Here is a 22,730-nt window from a genome sequence, read left to right as displayed (position 1 = left end):
ATCTCTACCTGCTTAGATGCTGGCTGGAGTCTTCTTGGCACTCTGTGGGTTCAATATCAGTTGGCTTAAGTTTGCCTCTGGTTTTAGTATTTGCTGTTTAAAAGAAGCTAAACTGGATAATTCATGTTAAGTGATTGGTGAAGGTCTGAAACATACCTTGTTCTATGTAGTCACTTTTACGGCATTAAATTCCTGCTTGAAGATTAAAACATCAAGTTAGTCGTTATTGTATGCAGGCAGTGCAGAATTCCTACTGAATTTGAAAGTCTGTCTTTTGATTTTTTGAGGGCTTCCCAAACCTTCCACATCCATTGTTCAGCTTCACACAATGCCTTCACATATATTTATACTGTCCATGCACCTCCATTGACTGAAATGTTTTTATGCCTACCCTGTAGGTTTTTGTTTCTAGCAAGCCTATGTCATACTTGCTTTCCACTGATTCTCTTCTACATGCAACTGAATATATTTTTTGATAGATAAAGAGATAAAGTATGTTGTATTGGTAGCCTAAGTCATCATGCCCTATAGTATTCCAAAAGAGAACAGACATACTGGATTTTCTTACTTTTTTTTTCAGTTAGTTGTGTACCCCAGGAGAGCATAACTGAGGAGGATAATGCAGGAGGCATGCTGAAGTAAGCATTTATTATTTTGTTCTTATTTCCTATGAGAAGACGAATGCACTGACATTACCGCAATAGAAAATGCATATCATTGGCAAATGTCCACCATATTGTGAAAGCAGGTTGTTGTTGATGGCAACTTCAATGTGAGCCATCTTTGTGTGCTTGGGGAGTTTAAGACGCATGCCTATTTGAGTTATCACACTAATCCCTGCTACCAGATAGCCTTTCATTCCTGTAACAAAAACGTAATCCTCTGCTGTTACTCAGTATTCATTGTTCTGGTCTGAAGAGGGAATTACATTAAACAGAAGGCAATTTCTTGTTCCTCCCCATGCTTCTGGACAAAGAACAACATGGTTCCTATGTAGGCAGTAGTTAAATCTTTTGTTGAGAATATCATGCATGTACACGTGCACATTTGCACATTTCATGAGTGTCCTCTCCCTTTAAAGGCTGATACCATTTAAATTGTTTCCACATTTCTAAAATTCCTACCTTTTTGTCATTCTTGAAAGTGCCAGATCAATTCTTATTTACACTGGGGTTCATCCACACACTGTTTTGAGCCTTTTTCCACCATCATATTGATGGCAAGGGAAAGCAAGCTTTGAAAAAAAAAACTAAATTGTTTTTACAGATTAACACTGGAGAAGGTGATCTGCAGGCAGATTTTGTGGGTATAGAGGGCATGTTGGTGAGCGCAGACTGGCAGTTAGAATTCTGTGAAAATTTGGCACCACTTCATTCTCAGGAGAGACCCCAGAGAAGTGCCTGTGCAATCAGTCACAGATGGGACCACTTGTATTCTCCAGATGAGATTCCCCCACAAGTTCTTTCTCTTGCTGATGAATGCATCGTTGTGTATGGACTTGAGCCATGCTCTCGTGGTGTCTGGAGAAGGAGGGCAAGGGTCATCAGTCTAGCTGGATCAGGCATGGACAAGTCTACAGCAAGTGGCTGAAGCTCTGCTTTTCCATCCATAGCTGATTATGGATGGTTGTAACTTAAGCTGTGGCCAGGCTAACCTCTGTGGGTGTGATGGAAATGCACAAAGGTTAGGGTGCTTATGCTCCATTCTTAAACCATATCTTGGCATCACAGAACAGACTGCGATCTCACACTCATGGAAGTAGCTCCATAAGCAAGTATTGAGTTGTGCAAATTTTCATTGTGGCTCACATGGAGTTTGGTAGCTGAATCTTCCAAGGAGTAGTGTGAGATCAATGTGCAGTTCAGGAACAGAGGCTTGGAGAAAACTCTACATACAAAGTCCAGGTAACATGTAGTTCAGCTTTTTAGAAAGGCAGTGGCAAGCACTTGAAGCATAGAGAAGCAAAACAAATCAAAGCATTTGGAAAAACTTGCCTTTCCCACTAGAGACCTTAACAACAACTTCATCATTATGAATTATCTCCTGCAGCTTCATTGGAAAAACTAGTTGTAAGTGTACTTTTAGAATGAAAATGTTTACAAGAGACCAAATACGCAAGGAGAAGATGCCTGCACAGAAGAGAGAAGAGAAGTAGTAACTGTTCAAGAGGAATGTCTTTGATGGGAAGAACAGGTGAACTGTATGAAGGGGATTTTTTTGCAAATGCTTTACTGAAAGTCCCAGAAGAAAATTTAAGAATTCCCAGCTCTGATTCTGATTGGATACTTTTCCCTTTTTTTTCTCCTGAAAAGTTTTCATTTATATTTCTACCCTTTACTTTTGGGGCATTTTCATAGTCTTTTTAAAAGTGTATTTAAAATACATATCTGTAACATTGAAGCCAATTTATAATGCTCATAATCACCCCTTAACTCGTAACCACTATGACTGCTTTCTTCAAAATAAGACTGCAAATTTTACTGAAAGTGAAATAAAAATATTATCTCTGGAAGCCATGCAAAACACCATACTTTTCTTGGAAAGAAGTGCTAACTGTTCATACAGGTTGATCTTTTAGGACATCATTCAGAAAATGTGACTTATTAAAGTCGAATCTCCCTTGATGGGTTGAGAAAAAGGAGGCTAGAGTTTCTGTTGGTTTTGGTTTTGGGGGGTTGTTGGTTTTTTTTGTTTTGTTTTGTTTTTCCTTTTCAGTTGCCAAGAAAGCAGAATGTTGTTTTCATTAATAAGACAAATGTCAGATTATTTTAGCACGTAGTTTACAAAACAAACATAGCTGGTCCAATATTTACCAAAATACAAGACTGATAATGCCAGAATATTTGAAATCCGGGAAATGAACTTCAACAGGAGAAACTAACTTTAGAGACAGATTACATCTTACCACATAAGGTAGAAGACACTTGAAGGCATTTATGGTCAGGTTCAGTCACCTGATGGCTGTGGAGCTGAGCTGTTCATTGCCAGTTGTCTGTACCATGCAGAGGTTCATCAGACGGTGAACAGTGGCTGTACTTAGGGCAGGAAATGAGAGACAGACTTACCTGCAGTCTGCAAGTGAACGTATGGCCATTAGAAAAATTTATAGACAATAAAATTAATGAAGTGAGAGGTTCACTATTAAGTAACCTCTAAATATTTGCAGAACTTTACATCGGGAGATATGTTTTTCAGCTCAAGTACCTTTGAGTTCTGTGTCAAATGGCAATCTGACCAGTCAGTACTTCATTTTATCAGCACCTGGTAAATAGTCACTCTCCTGTTCTCACATCAGCTTTGTAAAATAAATAAAGATAATTATTGTAATTTCCTGAAGAACAGAATTCAGAGCAAAGAGAGACTTATCCCACCCATCTGAAGTTCTCATGTGAGAGGTCACTTTTCTGTATGCATTTTCCCTGTCTCTGAAGATATCTGTGAATCTCTTTAAGACTTGTACATTAGAGTAACATAGAGTTACAAATGTTAAATGGGATATAAATGGCTAGAAAAGCATCTGGGAGCAGTTACTTTGATTAATTGGTTCATTGTTTGTGGTTCATACATTACAGAAAGCATAGGGTGTGGATCATCTATAAATCATAATGTGTAAATCAAGGGCAGGCGTATTTGTGAGCTTCTTTTGCTAGTTTAGTGCTAAGAATTTGTGTGCATTAAATTTTGGTGTAGTTCTTCTGTAGGTTAGGATTTTGTCTGAGTTAACTTTGTACAGCTGTAAATCAGGAATGTCTTCGTGAGGTCAGTGCAGGTTTTATCGGTGGAAATCTGGTGTCTTCTGGGACTGTGCATCTTTTGAAGAGGATAATTCATGGACTTAACCTCAGTCCTCAAGCAGACGTTGACAAGACCTTCAGGGGGTTCAGTGGGCTTTAGTTCATCTCTGTACAACTCTACAGGCTTTAAGTTGAGAACGTTCCTTCCCTAAGTGACTCTGGCTATATGAGGAAGAATGGAGGAATGTAAAAAATGTAAAGCAACACTCTGGAAAAGCGATACTAGCTGTGAAATGTGGTACCCTGAACCTCTTTTCTTCTTCTTTTGTTTTGCTCAACAGCTTGTCCCCCAGGAACATACAAGCCTGAAGGTTCACCAGGTGGAATCAGCACTTGCATCTCCTGTCCCGACGAGAATCATACTTCTCCACCAGGAAGTACCTCCATTGAGGACTGTACGTGCCGGGAGGGATATCGTGTTGTAGGACAAACCTGTGAAGGTAAGCGTTTCTAGCCAGAAGCTGAACAGTCCTGTAATGCACAGTGCAGTTCTGGGACAGCTTCATTATTTATCTTTGAAAGACAAGTCAAATCACATGCAAGATTTTCTGTCTCTCTCCAAAATAGCAAAATTACCAAGGTGCAACTAGAATTGGAAATGGAAAAAAATTGTTTTCCTTCAGTAGCCTGCTACATTCCAGCTGGTGTGATAACTCTGTTGTGGTTGTTTAATTATTTAGTTGTTCACTGCCCTGAACTGAAGCCCCCTGAAAATGGTTACTTTGTCCAGAATGTCTGCAACAATTACTTTAATGCGGCCTGTGGGATCCGGTGCAAAGCAGGATTTGATCTCGTGGGAAGCAGCATCAGGCTTTGTCAGACAAATGGCCAGTGGTCTGGATCAGAGGCTACTTGCAGAGGTATGGATGTGTGTTTGAAAAGTCATTTTCTTCTGGGATAGTTTGTTGTCCATAGTGGTTTACTCTGGTCGTTGCATGGTTAGGTGTGCAGGTCCGGCCCTATTAAAGGAAAGAACATTCCAAAGGCAACCTTGGTCATTCTGTTTCCCTCCTCCCTAATAATAAGATGTCTACAAAAGAAAATGTAGAACAGTATTTGCTAGGTAGTTAGTCAAACATATAACAAGGCCTTGCCACACAGGTGTCTTACAATGTGCGTCAGTCTTCTCACATAGACAGACATTGGCTTACAGTTCCTTCGTATGAAGAATTAAAGTAGGAAGGCCTTGAGTGTAGTCCTCTGAAGATTTTTGAGTGGAGTTTCACAGGGGAACAACTGACAGTATCCGAGGAGTTTGCTGTAAGGGAGCATCTGCTGGAAAAGTAATAAACAGAAGGATTGAAAGGGAGAAGATGTGGGAAAGAGAATCCTGAAAAGCATTTTTTATTTCTATAGCTCTTACGAGTACTTAGGAACACAGTTTAAGTTTTTTATCACTTGCTTTTGCCTGAGGCTTGGTTCTTGGTGGTTTAGAAGTGGGGGTGCATCGTTATGCCATCCTGCCTGGTATTTCTTCCAAGGATGGCCTGAAAAAGCAAGTAACAGCCCTCATCTCCTCAACAGCCACAGCTTGTAGTTTAACATGTTTAACTTGAGTTGCATACACTTGATATTGGTCTGCACACCAGAATGTAGTAAATAAGAAGCAATCACCTCTTGCCCAGGCCACGAGTTGTGGGGAGGAGGAGGGGTAGGTTCTTGGAGGCTTTAGGACTTCATGCTACTACAAACGCTACAGCCCTTAAGGAAACAGCAACTGATGATTCTGAAAGCAGGGATCTGGGGTACAGATCAGTTCCTCAGGACACTTATATAGCAGATCACTTTTGCTTACATTGCAGGGCTGTTCTTCAGATAATCTGGGAAAACTGTCTTCTTATATAGCTTCCAGTAACAGAAGACAGAAAGGAGAAGCTTGAAATAAAAAATAAATTGCTGTCATGTGCCTCGAGGGTGCCTTAAAAAGGCAAAAACAAAGAGATCAAAACATGGGTTGAAGATACATACCACTTTAGGTAGACTTGGGTACTGGGGAATATCTTCTGCCAGTCAAAGCTTTTGTTGCACACTAGTTTCAAGTGCAAAAAAGTGGAGGAAGCTGCAGTCAATGACAAAGAAAGGATCCTTTATCTTCACTGTCTGTACACAAGTGGAACTCTCTAGTACTTGGAAAAGCTTCTAGAGCAACTACAAATATTCACCTGCTGGGTGTAGGTGCATGATCTTCCTTTAGCTGGGGTTTTGTTTGGAAAAGTGAGGGAAAAATCTGCTTTGAGGTATTGTCTTGATGTTGAGTCAATTTCCTTTGAAGCCTTGATAGGGTATATTTTTGCCTTTCTCGTGCCCCTCCATCACACTGAAGACTTCCAATTAAATAAAAAATATTTAAAAATCCTACCTTTACACATGCTGGATCTGCTTCTCTCTATTCATTCAAACTGTGGAAGCGAGCAAGATCAAAGACATGGTTTATAGCTGTCTTGTTAATCCCAGGGGTATTTTATCACATAAATTAGGACGGGACCTTAAAGGAAAATCCCATTGCACTGCTTTGGATTTTGACATTAAACACTCCTCAATTGCTCTGCTACCTAAAATCTGCTGTGCTATGGGAAAGCAATTAATGCAGTTATGTCTTGCAATTAACTGTGACCCATGAAAAAAAGCCCTGTGAAGTGTGTATGTAATCCTGATAAATGTATTAGGAGAAAACACAGCACAAACAGAATATACCTTTGTTGTTGTTTTCACTGACTTTACGGAAATATTTATTGGTCGTGGAAAGTGCCTAATTGACAAGAGGATGTATTTGTGTTTTAAGACGTGAAAACATAACCAGGATAACGTGGGCTCAATTCCCAGTTTCCAGCCGAGGCATACTGAAACTCTGAAGGAAAGTGAACACAGAAACACTGAGGAGGCAGGAGCACTGAGGAGTACAGCTAGCATGGTCAGAAGAGATGACTAGACTTACCAAGTGGTGGAAGGGAGTGCGTTCTCCATAGACATTACGTTGCTGAGGTGCTCCTCCTCAGTGCTCATAATTCATTCAGCCTTCCTCAATAATAACCACAGAGCTTGGTAGTATTTGCTTTCTTTTACCACAGGTTGGTTACTAAAGGCTTCCATAGAAACAATAAAAGAGAAAGCCTATTCTCTTCTGCATGAAGCATATGTGATTCAGCTGCAAAATGTCTTTCCTATTCACTGCACTGCAGTTAAGATACAGCTTATTAGAAAGCTGCTCTGAAGTGTTAAGTGTCACTAGCAAGATGGACATTTCAAGGTCTCTTTTATACTCTTTAATGCACTCTCTAGTGAGTGCCTGTGTGTATGTGTGCATGAGAGGAACAGTATTTTCAAAGAGTGAAGATGAGACAGTGGTAATACAGAGATGTATCAGATGCATCTGAGTGGCTTTTTTTTCTTTCTTTTGTATCCAATGTACCTAGGTTTTGCTGCAGATTTTTCTTTCACTCAGGATTTCCTTGTAGCTACTTTCACATAAGACATTATTTAATGAATGTTTTCTGCAGCTTTGAGGGGCTTGTGGTTATTGCCATTTGTACAGATGATTTCATTTTAAGGAGAGGTCAGGATATTTCCCCTTTTATTCGTTTTAGGGAGTATCATGCTCAGTTCAGTCCACATGTCCAACTGCCAGCATGTCTTGTCTCATCAGTATGCACAGTAAACAACTACTGGGAAGACGAGAGAAAGTTGCCAAGTTGGCTTTCTTTCAAGTGTCTTTGGAGAGGAGCTTGTGGTCTGCCTCCTACCAAGCAGCAGCTAGGATGGTTTATTTGGTAAAATTGGCATTCCTACCACAGCAGAGAAGCCGTCCACAGCTCTGAAGCCATACATTGTCAGAGTTTACCCCCTGCCTGCAAGGTCAACAGAAGCTGTGGAAACAGTCCTGAGAAAAGAATAGTTAAGGGAGCTGCAGTCTGCTTGATTACATTTTTGATCAGCCACGCTGTTTGCCTTTATGTATGCTTTTCTCCCGCTAATAACTTTTGAACCAGTACCCTCCAGCCTTGGCTGAGGACAGTTTTTAATGATACAAGTTTTCCATAGGCTTTGGAAAATCAGCAGCTAGCTAGAGAAGAGAGGCGTGAATTGTTGAGGGGAAAGGTACGGTAGGACCCCAGCAGGCATCTATCTACTCATTTCGGCTTGCTGTCACCCTGTCATATATAAATCAACATCATCATATAGTCATGTCCAGTCGATGGGTGTGTACGGCTCAGCTGTTCAACGCAGGTGAACCCAAAGGTGTGTATGTACAGAGGGTAGCAAGGGGACGAAAGGAAATTTTAAGGTACTGGCTGAAGAGAAGGGCTGGAGGCACTGCAAAGGAAAGAGGTCCTAGTAGAAGAGCTTAAGGTTATGATAGTGAGACAAAGAAAATAAATCAAGGCCTTACCAGCGCCTGCATCAATAAGCTGAGGAGTGCCTAAGGATGTTGCCAAGCACTGGGACACAGTCATCTGCCCTGTTAAGCTCTTAGCCTTTTCTCTGGCATGCCCTCGGTCCATACCAGACTGACAGTTTGGATTATCCCAAACTGTCAGGCACAGCTGGGGAATTGGAAACATTAGAAAGGTCCAAAATTTTCCATAGGATTGCATTTGTATACAATCCTGAAGGCTGACAGACTTTACTAGCAGAGGTTACCTGGTGCCAAATGTCTCCAAAGGCTGGGAACTTCTCATAGGATAACTGATTTGCTAACATATCAGAATTTAGGATAGTGTAGAATTGTGTGCCTAACCTCATACGTGTTACATAAGGCTCTCTCTCCAGAAAAGGAAGGCATCAATCCTTTGAAAAAATTAGCCCTCTTCCAGCCCTATCCTATTCCCTAACTCTGTTCCAACTTCTGTAACTAGTGTACAAAACAGTACCTTTCCTATCCCTGAAAACCTTAAGACTAGAGTTACTCCCCAGGTTCTCAGTGCTGCAGAGTGAATTTTATTTTTCCCTTTGCAGTTCGGACATGTCCCAAACTTTGGGCTCCTGAAAATGGTCAAATTAATTGTTCAACAGCTGATGTCTCCTATAAGACAGTATGTTTATTGACCTGCAATGAAGGCTATGAAATAGAAGGAAGTGCCAAACTCACCTGCCTGGGAACCTCACAGTGGGATTCAAAGGAGCCAAAGTGTGTGGGTAGGTATCTGGTTGCACTCTATTCATGTCAGAGCACAGCCTTTCCTGACGTGCTGTCATGAGTGAGAAACTCTAACAATTTCAATAGCTGATGAAGCCAAGGTGAGAGTGAGAATTTTTTTATGGAGGTTTCATACAGATTTTAAAGTTTGGGAGGGGCGAAACCATTTGTAAATGCAGTAAGCAGGCAGATTAACACTGAAATCCAGCACAACCAATAGCCAAAAGGTTGTTGAATCTGGTGAGTCGCTGTGATGTGATAAGTTATAAGAAACACACGTCTTGTAGACTTACACCACAGATTAACTGTGAACAAACAGGTTTGAGTTACCCTCTTAAAGCTAAAGACTCGGGTGTGTTAACCAGGCATTGTGAGTGCCAAGCAGAGTTGTGGCTGTTGACACTTCTGCTGAACTCCCAGCAGGAAGTAAGTTGAGAAGTATTAGGGACCAAAACACTAAGGCAGGATTCAGAGGTCACACCAAATGTGCAGCGGTAAGTAGGCATATATTGCTGTTCCAGACGCTTCCAGTTATACGGAGAAATAAAGGATTGTAGATTTCAGAAGTACCCATTTAAGACTACTGGCATGAACTGAATTCTCTTAGAAGCATAAGAGGAAGAAATAGCAGCTGAAACACTTCTGAGGTCAGACTGCAAGAAAAACAGCACAAGCTTAAAAGTCCGGTATTTCAGAAGCTGATCTGGTGCTGACTAAAGCTCGATTGAAGTACATGTCACCTGGGTCCAGTTAAGGTAATGCCAGTAGGGTAATTTGGGTTGAACCTGTGACTATTTTTGAACCGCAGGCTTAAAGATGTGGACATTGCTTGAGACAAGAATAAATTTCTAACTGTAGATACATGTTCTAAAATCAAAAAGTATTAATTTATCAGGAGAGTTCGTTAAGAGATCCTAATCTCTCTTCTGTTGAAGCCAGTGTAAAAACTTCAATTAACTTCAAAAGGAAGGGACCCTGAAATCCTGTTGGAAGATTATAATTGGAAGATTAACTATATTCATCAGTTGAACTCATCCTTCCTAGCTTAGCTTTTGATTATTAAAATCCATCTCTACCCTGTATCAGATTTCTTCACACCATGCAATTTTACTTCCATGCCCAGATTACCCTTGGCAATGGCTTATTTTTGCTGAATCTGAAAATCCAGTGTAAAAGTTAGCTTTGGTTGTCCCAGAGAGAAACATGAGCTAGAAACAGCCTCTGCCATCAGGCTTCCTGAGATTTCTGCTCAGTAGTGGTGTGTGGAGTTTCATTCAGAGAAAGATGCAAACCAGAGGACTCTTAATAGCATGTCCCCATCAAAATGTATCCTTCATACTCATTTTCAGAATGTCCATCATTATCATAGAAGTGTTCCCTATTTATTTTTAATCTGAACAGTTTCTAACTATTGTTTGTCATCTGCTAGATGAAAGAGAACAAAAATCTGTATGTATTTATGCATATGTAGTTAATAATTTATCTATTTCCAACCCTTCTGTTGATAAAATGAAGTGGGATTAGGTTCAGTCTCCTGCCTTGGAACAGATTTCTTGGATCTCAGGGTACACTTGTAGCTGTTTTTCTGAGTGCTTTCCAGTTTGAGTGGACATCAATGCAAAGTTTACCATATTTAAAAGTTAGCTCTGTAAGATTGTACTACAACCATCTGTAAACATAATTGCCACAGTGTCATAACATAATCTGGATTGTTTACATGCACTTCTGTGAGTATGTTGTCATACGCGTCTTTTTCCAAGAGAGTGGAAGTTAATGCGACTTTGGCTATTTACATGTATTTTTAAATCATTTTTTTTTCATGCTGTTTGTAATTAGCTAACTTTGCGCAGGTTACATTACATTACAGACTGCTTAAAAACAAAATACTTGCTAAAAAGAAAGGCTTTATCTTCTGTCCAATAAAAAAAATAAATTTCCTCAGTCATGTTCTTGTGTTTCTTCACCCAATGATGAAGGACTAAAATCGAGCACGTCAAAATTAATAAACTTTGCAAGATACTGTTCTCCTTGCTTTGTTCAAGTGTTCATGAAGAAAGGTAAAAATCCTCATGGCATCCAGGGTGTTGATGCCATCTAGTGTTAAAAGATTTAGTACTCCACAAGCCTAATAGCAGTTGGCTGATTCATTCCCTGAAATGTGTTTGTAAAGGAGTTGAAGGAAGGAAGCATGATTTGCTTGGTAGTCTGTTTTTAGTTGCGGTATTGAAGTTCCTCTTAGAATCATACACCAGCCCAGGTTGGAATTGACCCTGAAACTTACTATCACTCTGTTCCTCACAGAGTCCGGTCTTCCTCGTCAGCTTTATCAAACTGTGTAACTGAGCACAAATAAAAAAGCCAAACAACAATAATACAACTTTTTTTTTTTTTTTCCTGCGGCTAGATATGCCGAAGGTTATCCTGAAACTTCGTCTGATGTTTCAAGATTCTGCTCTGCTAGGATCTTGCTAGTATACTTGGAAGCATCTTTATCAGGAGGACTGTTTCCACTTAGCCAAGAGTTGTAGATTTCTTTTTCTTATACCTACACCTTTCACGGCCTTTCTTCTACTTCTTCCCTGAGTATTGTACATCTTAATGCTTTTAGCTTGTCCTTTCAAGCGTTGTTTTTTTCCAGTTCATGATCTTTCTTCTGTTTGTCAGTATCCTTCCATGGTGACCAACCAAAGGTTAGATTTTTTTTTTCTGATGGAGTTGTTCTGCATTTCACAGCCAACAGCATCTACCTGCAGTGAATGTGTTAACATTTACGATCTTTGCAGCCTGTTTAAGTATCTGTTCTGAAGCTGCAGCCTGTTGCAGTTATTAATTGCTTAGACTTAGACACATTTTCAGTATTGCGAGTTTAGAGGACAGGAAATACTTAAAATGCTTAGAGTATTTAAGATTTGTTTCATGCAGAAGAACCAGTTTTCAGTGACTGCTGCGTATTTTGGGAGAATATATACCCTTTTTTTGGGAAAGAAAAGGGATATGTACTGTTTTGTATTGAATCACTTCTGTGTCATTAAACCATCGCTAAGAGATGAACAGAGCTTTGCCTTCTGTATCTGTGTTGTTCTTTGTGTGTGCCTTTGTGTAGAGATTTTTCTGTTTTCTTCACCAACTAGCTAAAGAGTTACAGTTCTTCTCATTTGCTATAGTCAATGAAGCATTTTTCTTGTGTGTTTGTTCATCACCTGTTGGAAGAAACACTACTGAAAGTCTGCTTATCTGAATTAATGTGATAAACCCTTTTGTCCAGTTTGTTAATGACTGCATGTCTGAAGTAAAAATAACATTCCTTGTCTCACATGGTAAAAACAACAGCTCAAAATTGAACAAGGTTGTGAGAACTGGACATGTTTACATACGTTGTATTGTTTGGAAGCTTACACTTCAATGCGAATATTCTTCAGAATTTATATTAAATTCTAGTTACAAAACAGTTCAAAACCTCAATTTTAAGCCTCAAAAAAATCATCATCCCATCTTAACATTGGAGGGATGATCGGCTGCCCTTTATTGTCACCCTCAGTCTTTGCATCTGGGTTTGAACACAGTCAAGACCAAGCCTAGTTTGACTCAGTTTGGAATACAGTAGGCAAAATCACATGCCATATCTCTGATCTCAGGTGAGCTCATGGCACAGTGTCCTTTTCTGTCTCTCATTCAAAAGGTGGCTGGGGGGAGGGAGAGCAAAATATAGTGGAGCCACATGAAGAATACATTTCTGTCTCACTGAAAAGCATAAGTAGGAAAATCATAGAATCACAGAATCATATCATGGTTTAGGTTGGAAGGAACCCTAAACCTCACCTCATCCAACCCTCCTGCCATGGGCAGGGACATTTCTAGATCAGGCTGCCCAAAGCCCCATCCAGCCTGGCCTTGAACACTTCCAGGGATGGGGCATCCACAGCTTCTCGGGGTAACCTGTCCCAGTGTCTTGCCACCCTTATCGTGAAGCATTCCTTCCTTATTTCTTATCTAAATCTCTTCTCTTTTAGTTGAAAGCCATTCCCTCTTGTCCTATCCCTACACCCCCTGACAAAGAGTCCCTCCCCAGCCCTCCTGTTAGGCCCCCTTTAGGCACTGGAAGGCCTCTCTAAGGTCTCCCAGAGCCTTCTCTTCTCCAGGCTGGAGCCCAGTTTTCTCAGCCTGGCTTCACAGGAGAGGTTCTCCAGCCCTCTGATTGTCTTCGTGGTCCTCCTCTGGACCTGCTCTAACAGGACCTGACGTCTTGGATGCTGTTTACTTCAGACAGCACTGGAATACAGAATTTGAGTAGTTTCTACCGTTTTATACACTCACAATGCATGCAGACTCTTGAATTAAAGGTCTGTACGTTTTGTGTTCCCTCTGAGTTGCCATATGACTTTATTTGCAGATTTGTTGGAATGTACTTTTTTACATATGTCAGTTAAAAGATATGTCTTACTGGTCTCTTGTAGAAATGCGTTGCCCCACCTTCCAGAAACCAGCAGGAATAACAGTTTTCCCTCCAAGATGTGGGCTGGAACCAGCAGTTTCTGGGACTGTGTGCCAACTGAGATGTCCCCAAGGATTCCTCTTGTCTGGAGCTAGAGAAGAACTAAGGTGCATTTCATTTGGGAGATGGAGTGCAAACATCCAGGAGGCTCATTGTAAAGGTAGAGACCAGCACAAAATACTTCTGTGTACACATGTGCAGAATTGAAGGGAAACAGAAATTGCTGAGAAAAGACAGATTTGAACTGGGGAAAGCGTGATTCAAGCAGTGTGTAAGAAGCATTGTCCGTACCATTATAGCTTGGTTCTCAAATTTACTTGTAGTTAGTAATACTAATGTGGAATTTGAAGTGTGCTTAAGTGCATCCTTAAAAGCGTTCACTGTTGGCTGTCACTCCTTGGATGAGAAGTCATGAGGTGTTGGGACACTGCCTGCTAAAAGGCCTGATGTGAAGATAAATTTGAAATTTCAAAGTAAAAGTGAAAGATCTTAGCTTAAAGGTAGTCAAAGTGGAACCCACAGTCCTATTAAAACAGCAGTAACAGTAATGCTACCAGTGGTTTAGCACAGACTTACGTAAGCGCTGTAGTCTGAACAGACCTGTACTGGCTGTGTAAGGCCTGGCTGATACACAGGGTGTGGAAGGATGCTTCTTTTCAGTTGGCTCTGACCTGACTACAGCTGTAGACGTGTCCTCGGTAACAGCACACAAGAGTCAGTGCCAAAACTGACGGAAAGAAGTGCTCAGAGTCTATAGAGGAGCAGGAAATCGTTGCATGCATTTGAAGGGTCCTGCCATGTTTGCCTAATTCTAGCATTGTAAGGTTATTTATTCTCTTACATGCATGCGCACTGAGTTGGAAGGAATTTGGCTTTGGATTACAGGAGGACACAAGTGAAAGTGTAATTTGTCTGGAAATAGGCTATTCACCTCTTCGTGAACCACTGTGCTCGTAGAGCTAATGCTTCCACCCCAAGCAGGGGCCTTCACCAGCCACTGCATGAAAGAACAGTACAGAAAACAGTTATGGCAGTCATCTTGCCAAGTCACTACAGAAACTGAGGTGGGAACTTTTTCCTCTGTAGTGGCCAAGGAGATTTTATCCTTCCCTTTAAACATATCATTTCCCACTCTGTGATGTACCACATTGTTTTTCTGAATCTTTGTGTAAACCTGTGCCAAACCACAGTTTTTAATATTTGATGGGATCCCAGCACAGGGCTACGAGCTGAAGTGTTTGGATCAAGATAAAGCAGCATGGCTTGGGTTCAAGCTTTTAGATATTACCAGTGCATAAAACCCTAAAGTAAGAGGCACAAAGAATCTCCGAAAGTTATTCTTCTCTAGTAAAAATGAGCAGTGGCCTCTCAGTTGCTTTCATTCTTATTATTGTCTCTCTCTATTTTGCTGCCAAAATATTTTCCCAGTTCATAACAGCCATTTTCTTTCTGACTTATTTATTAGCCTTTCTACAAAATTTCACTTTTAAATGGAATTTGCTCCAGCCTGAAGGCTGTGGTCAGGGGAGTGTGAATTATAACTGGTAGTTATTAAAAGAGTTCACTTCTACTAAAATTTTCATCAGAATGAGTTCAGAGGAAGGCAAAACCACTTGTATTTATTGCTTTGCACTCTTAATTACAGGGGTTTAATTGTCTGACTTATGTCTTTACTGGAACTATGTAGTAATAAAAATGTAAGTGGTATCAGTCCTGAGTTGTTTTAAAGCCTCCTGGGCATGGATGAGTTCAGAGCTGAATGCTGTCCTTGTCTCATGAGTCTCGAGACCATTTATCAAACAATACTACAGCAATAAAATAACTTGACCACAAATGTTTTGAGAGGCCCTGTGCCAGGGAGATGAAGAAATACTTTGTCGGAGAAACTTTAAAGCTTAAATGTTGGTGGTGATATTACCCGTATTGTACCACCACTACTTTGAAATCATTCAGCATTGTCACATATGTCACAAGAAGAGCCCATTAGTCCTACGTAGTACCTTGTAGCAACCATTTATTAAAGAACATTTCCAGTAACTGTTGACAGAAATCTTGTCAGTGCTTCTTTCAAGTCAGTTCCACACCATGTTACAGGGCATTTGAGAGTGACTACTGTCTTGCTCATGGCACATGTCATGTCAGAAATAATTTTCTTTATGTCACTGATGATCAGAAACAAGTGTTTACATCTGTATGTGTTGTGTGTGTGCAGTGAAAGGATAGAGAAACCATTCCGTCTTAATGAGTAGATGTGTGTAATGAATAGATGAATAATAAAACAATTAATTCTGTCTTATTTATGCTTTGTTTTATGGTTGCATGCGGAAACCAGAATCTCATTTTGTTAGGTGATGTTCAAAAATAAAACAAAACGGTCACTTCTCGTGTAGAATTTACTGTTTATATATGAGCCAGTAAGAAAGAATTAAAAAGAGGCAGAGACAGTACCTTTGCAAAAACATGTGTAAATATTCCAGGCAACACAAAAAAGCAGTAGTTACAAAAAACTTGAAGTCTAACAATTACATAGATTTTATTTCTATAATACCACATATAAAATATTTGTCTTCTGGGTCAGATATTGAAGCTCCTCGGATCCGCTGTCCAGAAAACATTGAGACTGAGACCCTGGAACATCAGAACTCTGCTAATATCAGCTGGCAGATCCCAATAGCAGAGGACAACTCTGGAGATGAGGCAAGTTAAAACCTTTACATTTGACTGGGTGCATTCTTTTTTAGCTAGTTATTTCAAAGTAATTTTCTGAACCACTAGAATTTCTTCTGACAAGCAGGAGTAGAAGAGAAATCTGCTGAAAACCTTGTATATTGAGAATTCAGCATTTTCTGTCCCGTTTAGGATTATGTAGTCACAGGACACTCTGCATGGTTGATTTATGTGGTCAAAAGGAAGAATGTGCCCTTGTTTATAAAATGGAGACAGCTGCTTTAAAAATTAGCTCTTAGAATGTGAAGGAGTTTAGTAAATGCTTCTCAAAAGGAAGTAAACCAGTTCATTAATCTAAAAGGCTAACAAGAGCATACTGTGATAAGTAAAAATGCATTTCAGCTTCCCAAGTAAGAAAAAAAAATCGCATTTTCTTATCCTATGCAAGGTTCAGACACAGGCCTTTGGCTACTATGGGTATCAGAGGTCTGTGAATGGAGTTACGGAAAATTTGCTCCAGAGCTGTTTCATAAAGAGTAACATTCCCTACAGGCTCAGACATGATCAAGTTACAGCAACTGAATGCATTATCATGAGTCAGCAGAGGAAGAGTGGCTATATGTACGTATGCTCTGAATTTGCTGCAAACACAGGAGATTTTTGCATTTGGAAACTGAGCAATCCCAGTAAAAGAGGTTTAAGTTCACACAGGTTTTGCTGCAGCACAGCCATGATCAGATAATGTAGCTGTGCGGACCCAGAGTCATTCACTGAGCTGTAGAAATGAAGTCCCTTCACTCTCAGTTGTAGCTGGTCAGACAGACTGCTTTGCTCAGGTGAAGCCAGTTCCCTTCAAGAGAGGCTCCTTAACGCAGTTTTAACCTATATGAAAGAGCTGTAGTCAGCAAGTAGGTGCCATTCACTCCAAATGCAGGATTCTTTTGCGGTACTAGAATGTATTGAAGCATCTGTGGGCTATTAACTCATACAAATATGTAGATTAAAGCTGGATCTGCAAGTACTCACGGCACACAACCGTCTGCCCCGCACGTCTCCCAGGTCTGCTGCCCTTGCGGCTGGAGACGTGAACTGCAGACAAAGCAGGTTCTGAGCTGGCACAGTTTGTGTGCAGCATGAGGAGGCAGACAGGAGCCTGTCTCAGATTGTTTTAATGCACAGTGCTGTAAACTTCAGCAGATCAGGGTCCAAATCCTGACTTAGTAAATCCCAGTTGCTCTAAGGAAGGTAGTTTTGAGAAGGGAAGAAAGGCACTCTCTTGCAAAGTCCACTCTCATTACTTGAAGAGGCTATTAGCTTTAAGTATGAGCAGGGTTAACATTAAAGGATACTATTTTGTGCCCATTTCTTGAAGCATATGAGTGTTATGAATACTGGCCTGTTTTTTTTGTTTTTTTTTAAATAACAAGTGTCTTCCTATAAAAGGTCTCAGTGCACGTTACTCCAGCTTTCATACCACCGTATCTTCTCCCGATTGGCGAAGTTGCCATTACTTACACAGCAGTTGATAAGTCAGGCAATGAGGCAAGCTGTACATTCAGTGTCAAGGTTATTGGTAAGTGCTGTTAAGAATCATTGGGGAAGAGTCTGTCACAGTTGAAACCTTTTTATTTTGTGCAGGAAGAGACAGTGGATCAGCACGGCCTTTCTGTGTGCATGGATAAATCCAGAAATAATGCCATCTCCATAAATGCGTTGCTGATCTTGGGCCAGAGCTCACATAGTGTGCAGTCATTGCTCCCACATGTTCAGTTTGGGTTGTTTGTTCTGTTGTTCATGTGAATGTTAAGATTACTCCTTATAGATGAAATGCTTTTTTTGTGTTGCTGCTTACTGCCTTTATCATACACGTCTTTTTTTTTTCTTCTTGAAAGACTGCAAGAATTTCCAAGGTTCCTGCATGTTGCTGATGCAAATCATTGTTCAAGTATTTTTGCCAGACAGTTTTGTTATTCTGCAGTCCTATTAAACAAAGTTTGCTGTGTAGAAAGCAAACAGAATGCAGAAACCATGACTTCAGCCAAAGAAATTGTATTATATTACTTTTGTGCCATTTCCTTAGTGTCTATGAGATATAGCAGTTACTCACAGGTGCACACCTAACTTTATTGTATCTTCTGATGCAAACTTAAAACTGCTTTTTACATGACTTCTTCTGATTATACATTTCACTTGAGTGTGGCTGTAGTTCAGTGAGCTAATGTCATGCCATCCCTTCAAATTCTGTAGATGCAGAACCTCCTGTGATTGACAGATGCAGATCTCCACCACCCATACAGGCAGTAGAGAAGGAGTACCCAGCAACATGGGAAGAACCACAATTTTCAGACAATTCAGGTGAGACAGTGGACCCCAAAACGTGCACACAACCGTGAAACTGTAGAGAGTTTCAATCTGCTCACTCTTTGAGTTTATGATTTTATTATTATTATTTATTTTTAAGAGCACATCATTTGGAAGAGAAGACCTACCATTTCTTTCTCCATTTGCTGAGGTTTAGTGTGAGCAACCATGTTTGGCTCACGAATGTTCTAAGTTGTCTTTTAACTCTTCTAGGTGCTCCACTGACTATTGCTAGGAGTCACGCACCTGGAGATCTCTTTCCAAAAGGAGAGACAGCAGTTCAGTACACAGCCGTGGATTCCTCTGGCAATAACAGGACATGTGAGATTCACATTGTCATCAAAGGTTTGTTGTCTTCTGTCTGCTGGCACAGTTCAGTAACACATTAGTCATGATGTGGTACTACAGCTTAGTATTCTCAGACCAGCAAAAGTTTATGGCTTTGTTGTAACTGAATATCATAAACAATGCAAGTCAACTCCACTTCTTCATTCAGTCTCCAGTTTTCTTTTAGGTATTCCTAGTTTCTGTGGGAGTAACTTGAAGGCGGTCAGGATATCAGTTAGTACCAGTGAATAAATTACCTAAGCAGCACAGCAGTGAATTTGGCCCTATAAATTCAAATTAGGTGTAAAAGCGATTAAATTAATATTAATTAAAGCAGTAAAACTTCTGGTAATGGATCCATTTTTTTCTCAGTGACAAATATAGTGTGAAATGAATTAATAGGTGTTACTGAAGCCTAACTTGAAATCCGTACTTAAAAAGGAAAAAAATATGGAAATATTTTTCTAGTCACCTACAAATACTGTAGCAGATACGAGAACATACTTTAGGTTTTAGAAACTGTCTTCATCTATGCATATACTTATGCGTTTGTGTTGCTTGCACAGACACCTTTTCCCCACAGTTTACTTTCTTAGAACACATCAGTAATTTGACAGATAAAGAATGAAAATTGTACTCTATCTCTACCCTCTGGTGCTTATGTCTCAGTTGAACATCTGTATAAACAAATGGTAGTGAAGAGAGTATCCAAAATCATGCAGACTGGACTTTTGGTTATAGCTTTACAAAAGGTAATTTCAAACTGTCGTGCTACTTGCTGATTTGCTTTTGTAAATCTTAGCAAGGACAAGCCAGTTTGTAGAACTGGTATTATTTCAAGTCTGCACCAACCCAGACTTTTTGTGGTCTCTGTGCTTGTAACATAATGTTTTCAGATGTTCACAATCTCATTCACATTTGGCCTGAACATAGATTAGAACTGAGATTTGGTTTGGTTTAACCCAGTGGGCAGCTAAATGCCACTCAGCCACTTGCTCACTCTCCCCAGGTGGGATGGGGGAACATATTGGAAATGTAAAAGTGCAGGAAGTATCCTAGCTGTGTCCCCTCCCAGCTCCTTGTGCACCCCCAGCCTCCTCCTGGTGGTACAGCACGAGGAGCTGGAAAGGCCTTGGCTCTGTGTAAGCACTGCTCTGCAACAACTAAACATCAGTGTGTTATCACCAGTATTTTCATCAAACATCCAAACCACAGCATCACGTGAACCTTTGTGAAGAAAATAACTCTGTCCCAGCCAAAACCATGACAGGTTTTGTAGTCAGTCAATCCTGAGATGATTTTGACAAGTCTGCGTGTTGTTGCAACAGTGGAGAATGGACAGTGCTTAGTTTTAGAATTCAGGGTGCAATACAGTTTACTATAATTCATTATATGACAGTTCATGTAAAAATTTAGATTTTTTTTATTACTTTAGTAGGTGTGTACTTGAGCGTGCAAATGAGAAGAAGTACAGATGAGTGAGTCTTGCATTATGGAGGTGCTTTTTTTTTAATTTCTCATACGTATCACAATATTTTTTTCTTTTTTAATTTTTCACATTTCTGGTTTCAAATTCAACGGCAGAGTCTGAGAATACTTTAGCAGTAGTCTGATCCAGGTTTTTTTGGAAGTAATGAATAATACTTTCACAGGCTTCAACTGCAACTTTTGGAAATGCTGTTTTCCCATGTGTTTATTTAATTCACCAAATTCATCAATAAGCATCTTTGTATTTTTTTTCTTTGTTTTCTTTGTACTGTTTGTAGGTTCTCCCTGTGAAATCTCCTTTGAGCCCATGAATGGCGATTTTACATGCACAACAGATGAAAAAGGTGTTAATTGTACATTGCGCTGTGCAGAGGGTTACAGCTTTTCAGAAGGATCAAATGAAAACTACTATTGTGCCTATGAGGATGGTGTCTGGAAGCCACCTTATTCTCCAGAATGGCCTGACTGCTCTTGTAAGTCTAACTGTTATTATTTTTAGCCTGTGTTTTGTGAAATGAATCTGCATCTTATCAAGCAATGTGTTTAATGAGGAAGTAAATGAAAATATTTTAGAAATTACGACTGCTGTATAACGATAACTAATCTTCTCTGCTTCCAAATTGTTACAAGTATTGCAAATGAATGCATGGAAGTCCCTAAGTGTATTACTTCAGAAGATTTCTAAAATATAAAACTAGTCAATTTGTATCCTGGAAAGCACAAGATAACAAAGATAACAAAGCAGACAAGGCTTATCATTAGTTTGTCTGCAAACACTAACAGCGCCTTTTCAACAGGAATTTCAACAGTATTTGCAAATTAGCAGTGCAAATGTATCTGTAAAATCAGTGTATGCTGTAATTACATATATACTTACCACCAAATCAGAAGCTTTTATGTCTTTCCTTTGAGAGGAACACATACAAAACTTTAGTTGTGGACTTTCTCAGCGTTGGTGACATTCTAAAAATAAATATATGAGATCTAGATATGAAGTTAGACTTGGCATCACGTTGCATCCACTTCAACCAGAGTGGATTCTCTGCTTCCAGCAAATAGCAGTGTTTCAGCTGTGAGCAAATGGATGTTTCATAGCTATTTATCAACTGAGATGCGTAACGTGGACATAGGAGCTTTGCTCCTTTTTTCATATTTAGCCTTGCAGCGTTGGTAATAGTGCTTTCAATATTTTTTTTCTCTCTCTATAGAAAGTAAGAGTGCAGTTTAGGATTTTGACAGCTCACAAGTTTTTCAATTAAGAAAATGCTGAAATAGCTGTATGCCATTTTTCTTTAATATCTTACAGCTTTCCTGTTAAGCTATTGTGGAAATTTGATGCCCGTCAAGGGGTAGTTAGCGTATTTTCATATTTGTCTGCATTGGCTGAGATATGTATGATACATTTTAGGAAAACAGCCATGCTTTCATGTATATATACTGTGAATTTGGGTTGCTGATTTGAAGATAATGCTTCTTAGCTTAGTATATTCCAGTTTTAGCAAGTCCTCTGAAACTATTGTGCTGACCAATAAAAAATTTGCTCCAACGTTTTTCAGTAAATCGTTTTGCAAATCATGGGTTCAAATCCTTTGAGATGCTCTACAAAGCAACACGATGTGATGACAACAGCCTTCTAAATGGCTTTTCTGATGCCTTCCAGAGTGCACTTGGTAAAATGGTAGGTTAGTAAATACTACTTCCTTTTACATACTTTTATTAAAAAATACAATTTCTTGTTACTTTTCCCAGCTAACTAATTTCAAACATGGAAAATACAATGGCAACTTGGAAATGAAATCTGTGCTTTTTCAGAAGAGTCTCCTTTAAAAATAAAGAGGATGCACGGCCATTTTAATGTAATTCAGTTCAGTCTTCAATGTGAAGTTATTTAGGACAGGCTTTATAGAAGTGTCTGTGTAGCTTATGGACCTCATACACAATAGATTTTCAGTTGGATTCTAAAGAGAACATGTGCAGTTTTGAAAACACCAGTAAATTGTCCCCTAACCTCAGTGTTCTTTGTGAAAGTGATGATAAAATATCCTCATTTTATACATAATATGTGTAAAACCTAGATAATACAAATGAATATAAATGTATACAGATAGATAGAATCCACATTTGGTGCCCAAGTCTAGGCACTTAAGTGGTAGTGACTTAAATAATTTGCTCAGGTTTACTTTAGTTTCTGAATTCTGACTCTTATTAGTAAAAACTACACAGTGATGAATTTGAAAGCATAGCATGTTTCTTCTCTGCGGTGTCTCTTGCTTTCCACTTCAATGTTACAATTCTCCCTCTTAATCCACCAGTCTGTCCTCAGCTGCAAAGCAGAAGCAGCAGGCTTTTGAGCTATGGTCTAAGGAGCTGATGTCTGGGCCTAGCATGATGGCATTGTGCCAGAAGACAACACTGGACAGTTACAGGTTTTTTGCAGGCCAAGGCCCATATGCTAAAAGCTTCACTA

General features: G+C 39.7%; 1 protein-coding gene across 3 annotated transcripts in view; it reads left to right on the top strand.

The window, feature by feature from the left end:
• Positions 1–22,730, top strand: part of SVEP1 (sushi, von Willebrand factor type A, EGF and pentraxin domain containing 1) — a 125,596-nt gene that overhangs the window by 39,398 nt on the left and 63,468 nt on the right. For all 3 annotated transcript variants that reach the window (XM_048050550.2, XM_048050548.2, XM_048050549.2), the window contains exons 4-13: positions 4,076–4,234; positions 4,475–4,654; positions 8,748–8,927; positions 13,383–13,580; positions 15,999–16,117; positions 17,531–17,660; positions 18,335–18,442; positions 18,662–18,793; positions 20,542–20,736; positions 21,820–21,941. In XM_048050550.2, coding sequence (XP_047906507.2) covers positions 4,076–4,234; positions 4,475–4,654; positions 8,748–8,927; positions 13,383–13,580; positions 15,999–16,117; positions 17,531–17,660; positions 18,335–18,442; positions 18,662–18,793; positions 20,542–20,736; positions 21,820–21,941 — 1,523 coding nt within the window. The remainder of the gene's footprint in view (positions 1–4,075; positions 4,235–4,474; positions 4,655–8,747; positions 8,928–13,382; positions 13,581–15,998; positions 16,118–17,530; positions 17,661–18,334; positions 18,443–18,661; positions 18,794–20,541; positions 20,737–21,819; positions 21,942–22,730) is intronic.

Source organism: Anser cygnoides, chromosome Z (genome assembly GCF_040182565.1).
Source record: "Anser cygnoides isolate HZ-2024a breed goose chromosome Z, Taihu_goose_T2T_genome, whole genome shotgun sequence".
Classification (NCBI taxonomy): Eukaryota; Metazoa; Chordata; class Aves; order Anseriformes; family Anatidae; genus Anser; species Anser cygnoides.
This window is presented reverse-complemented; position numbering and strand designations above follow the sequence as displayed.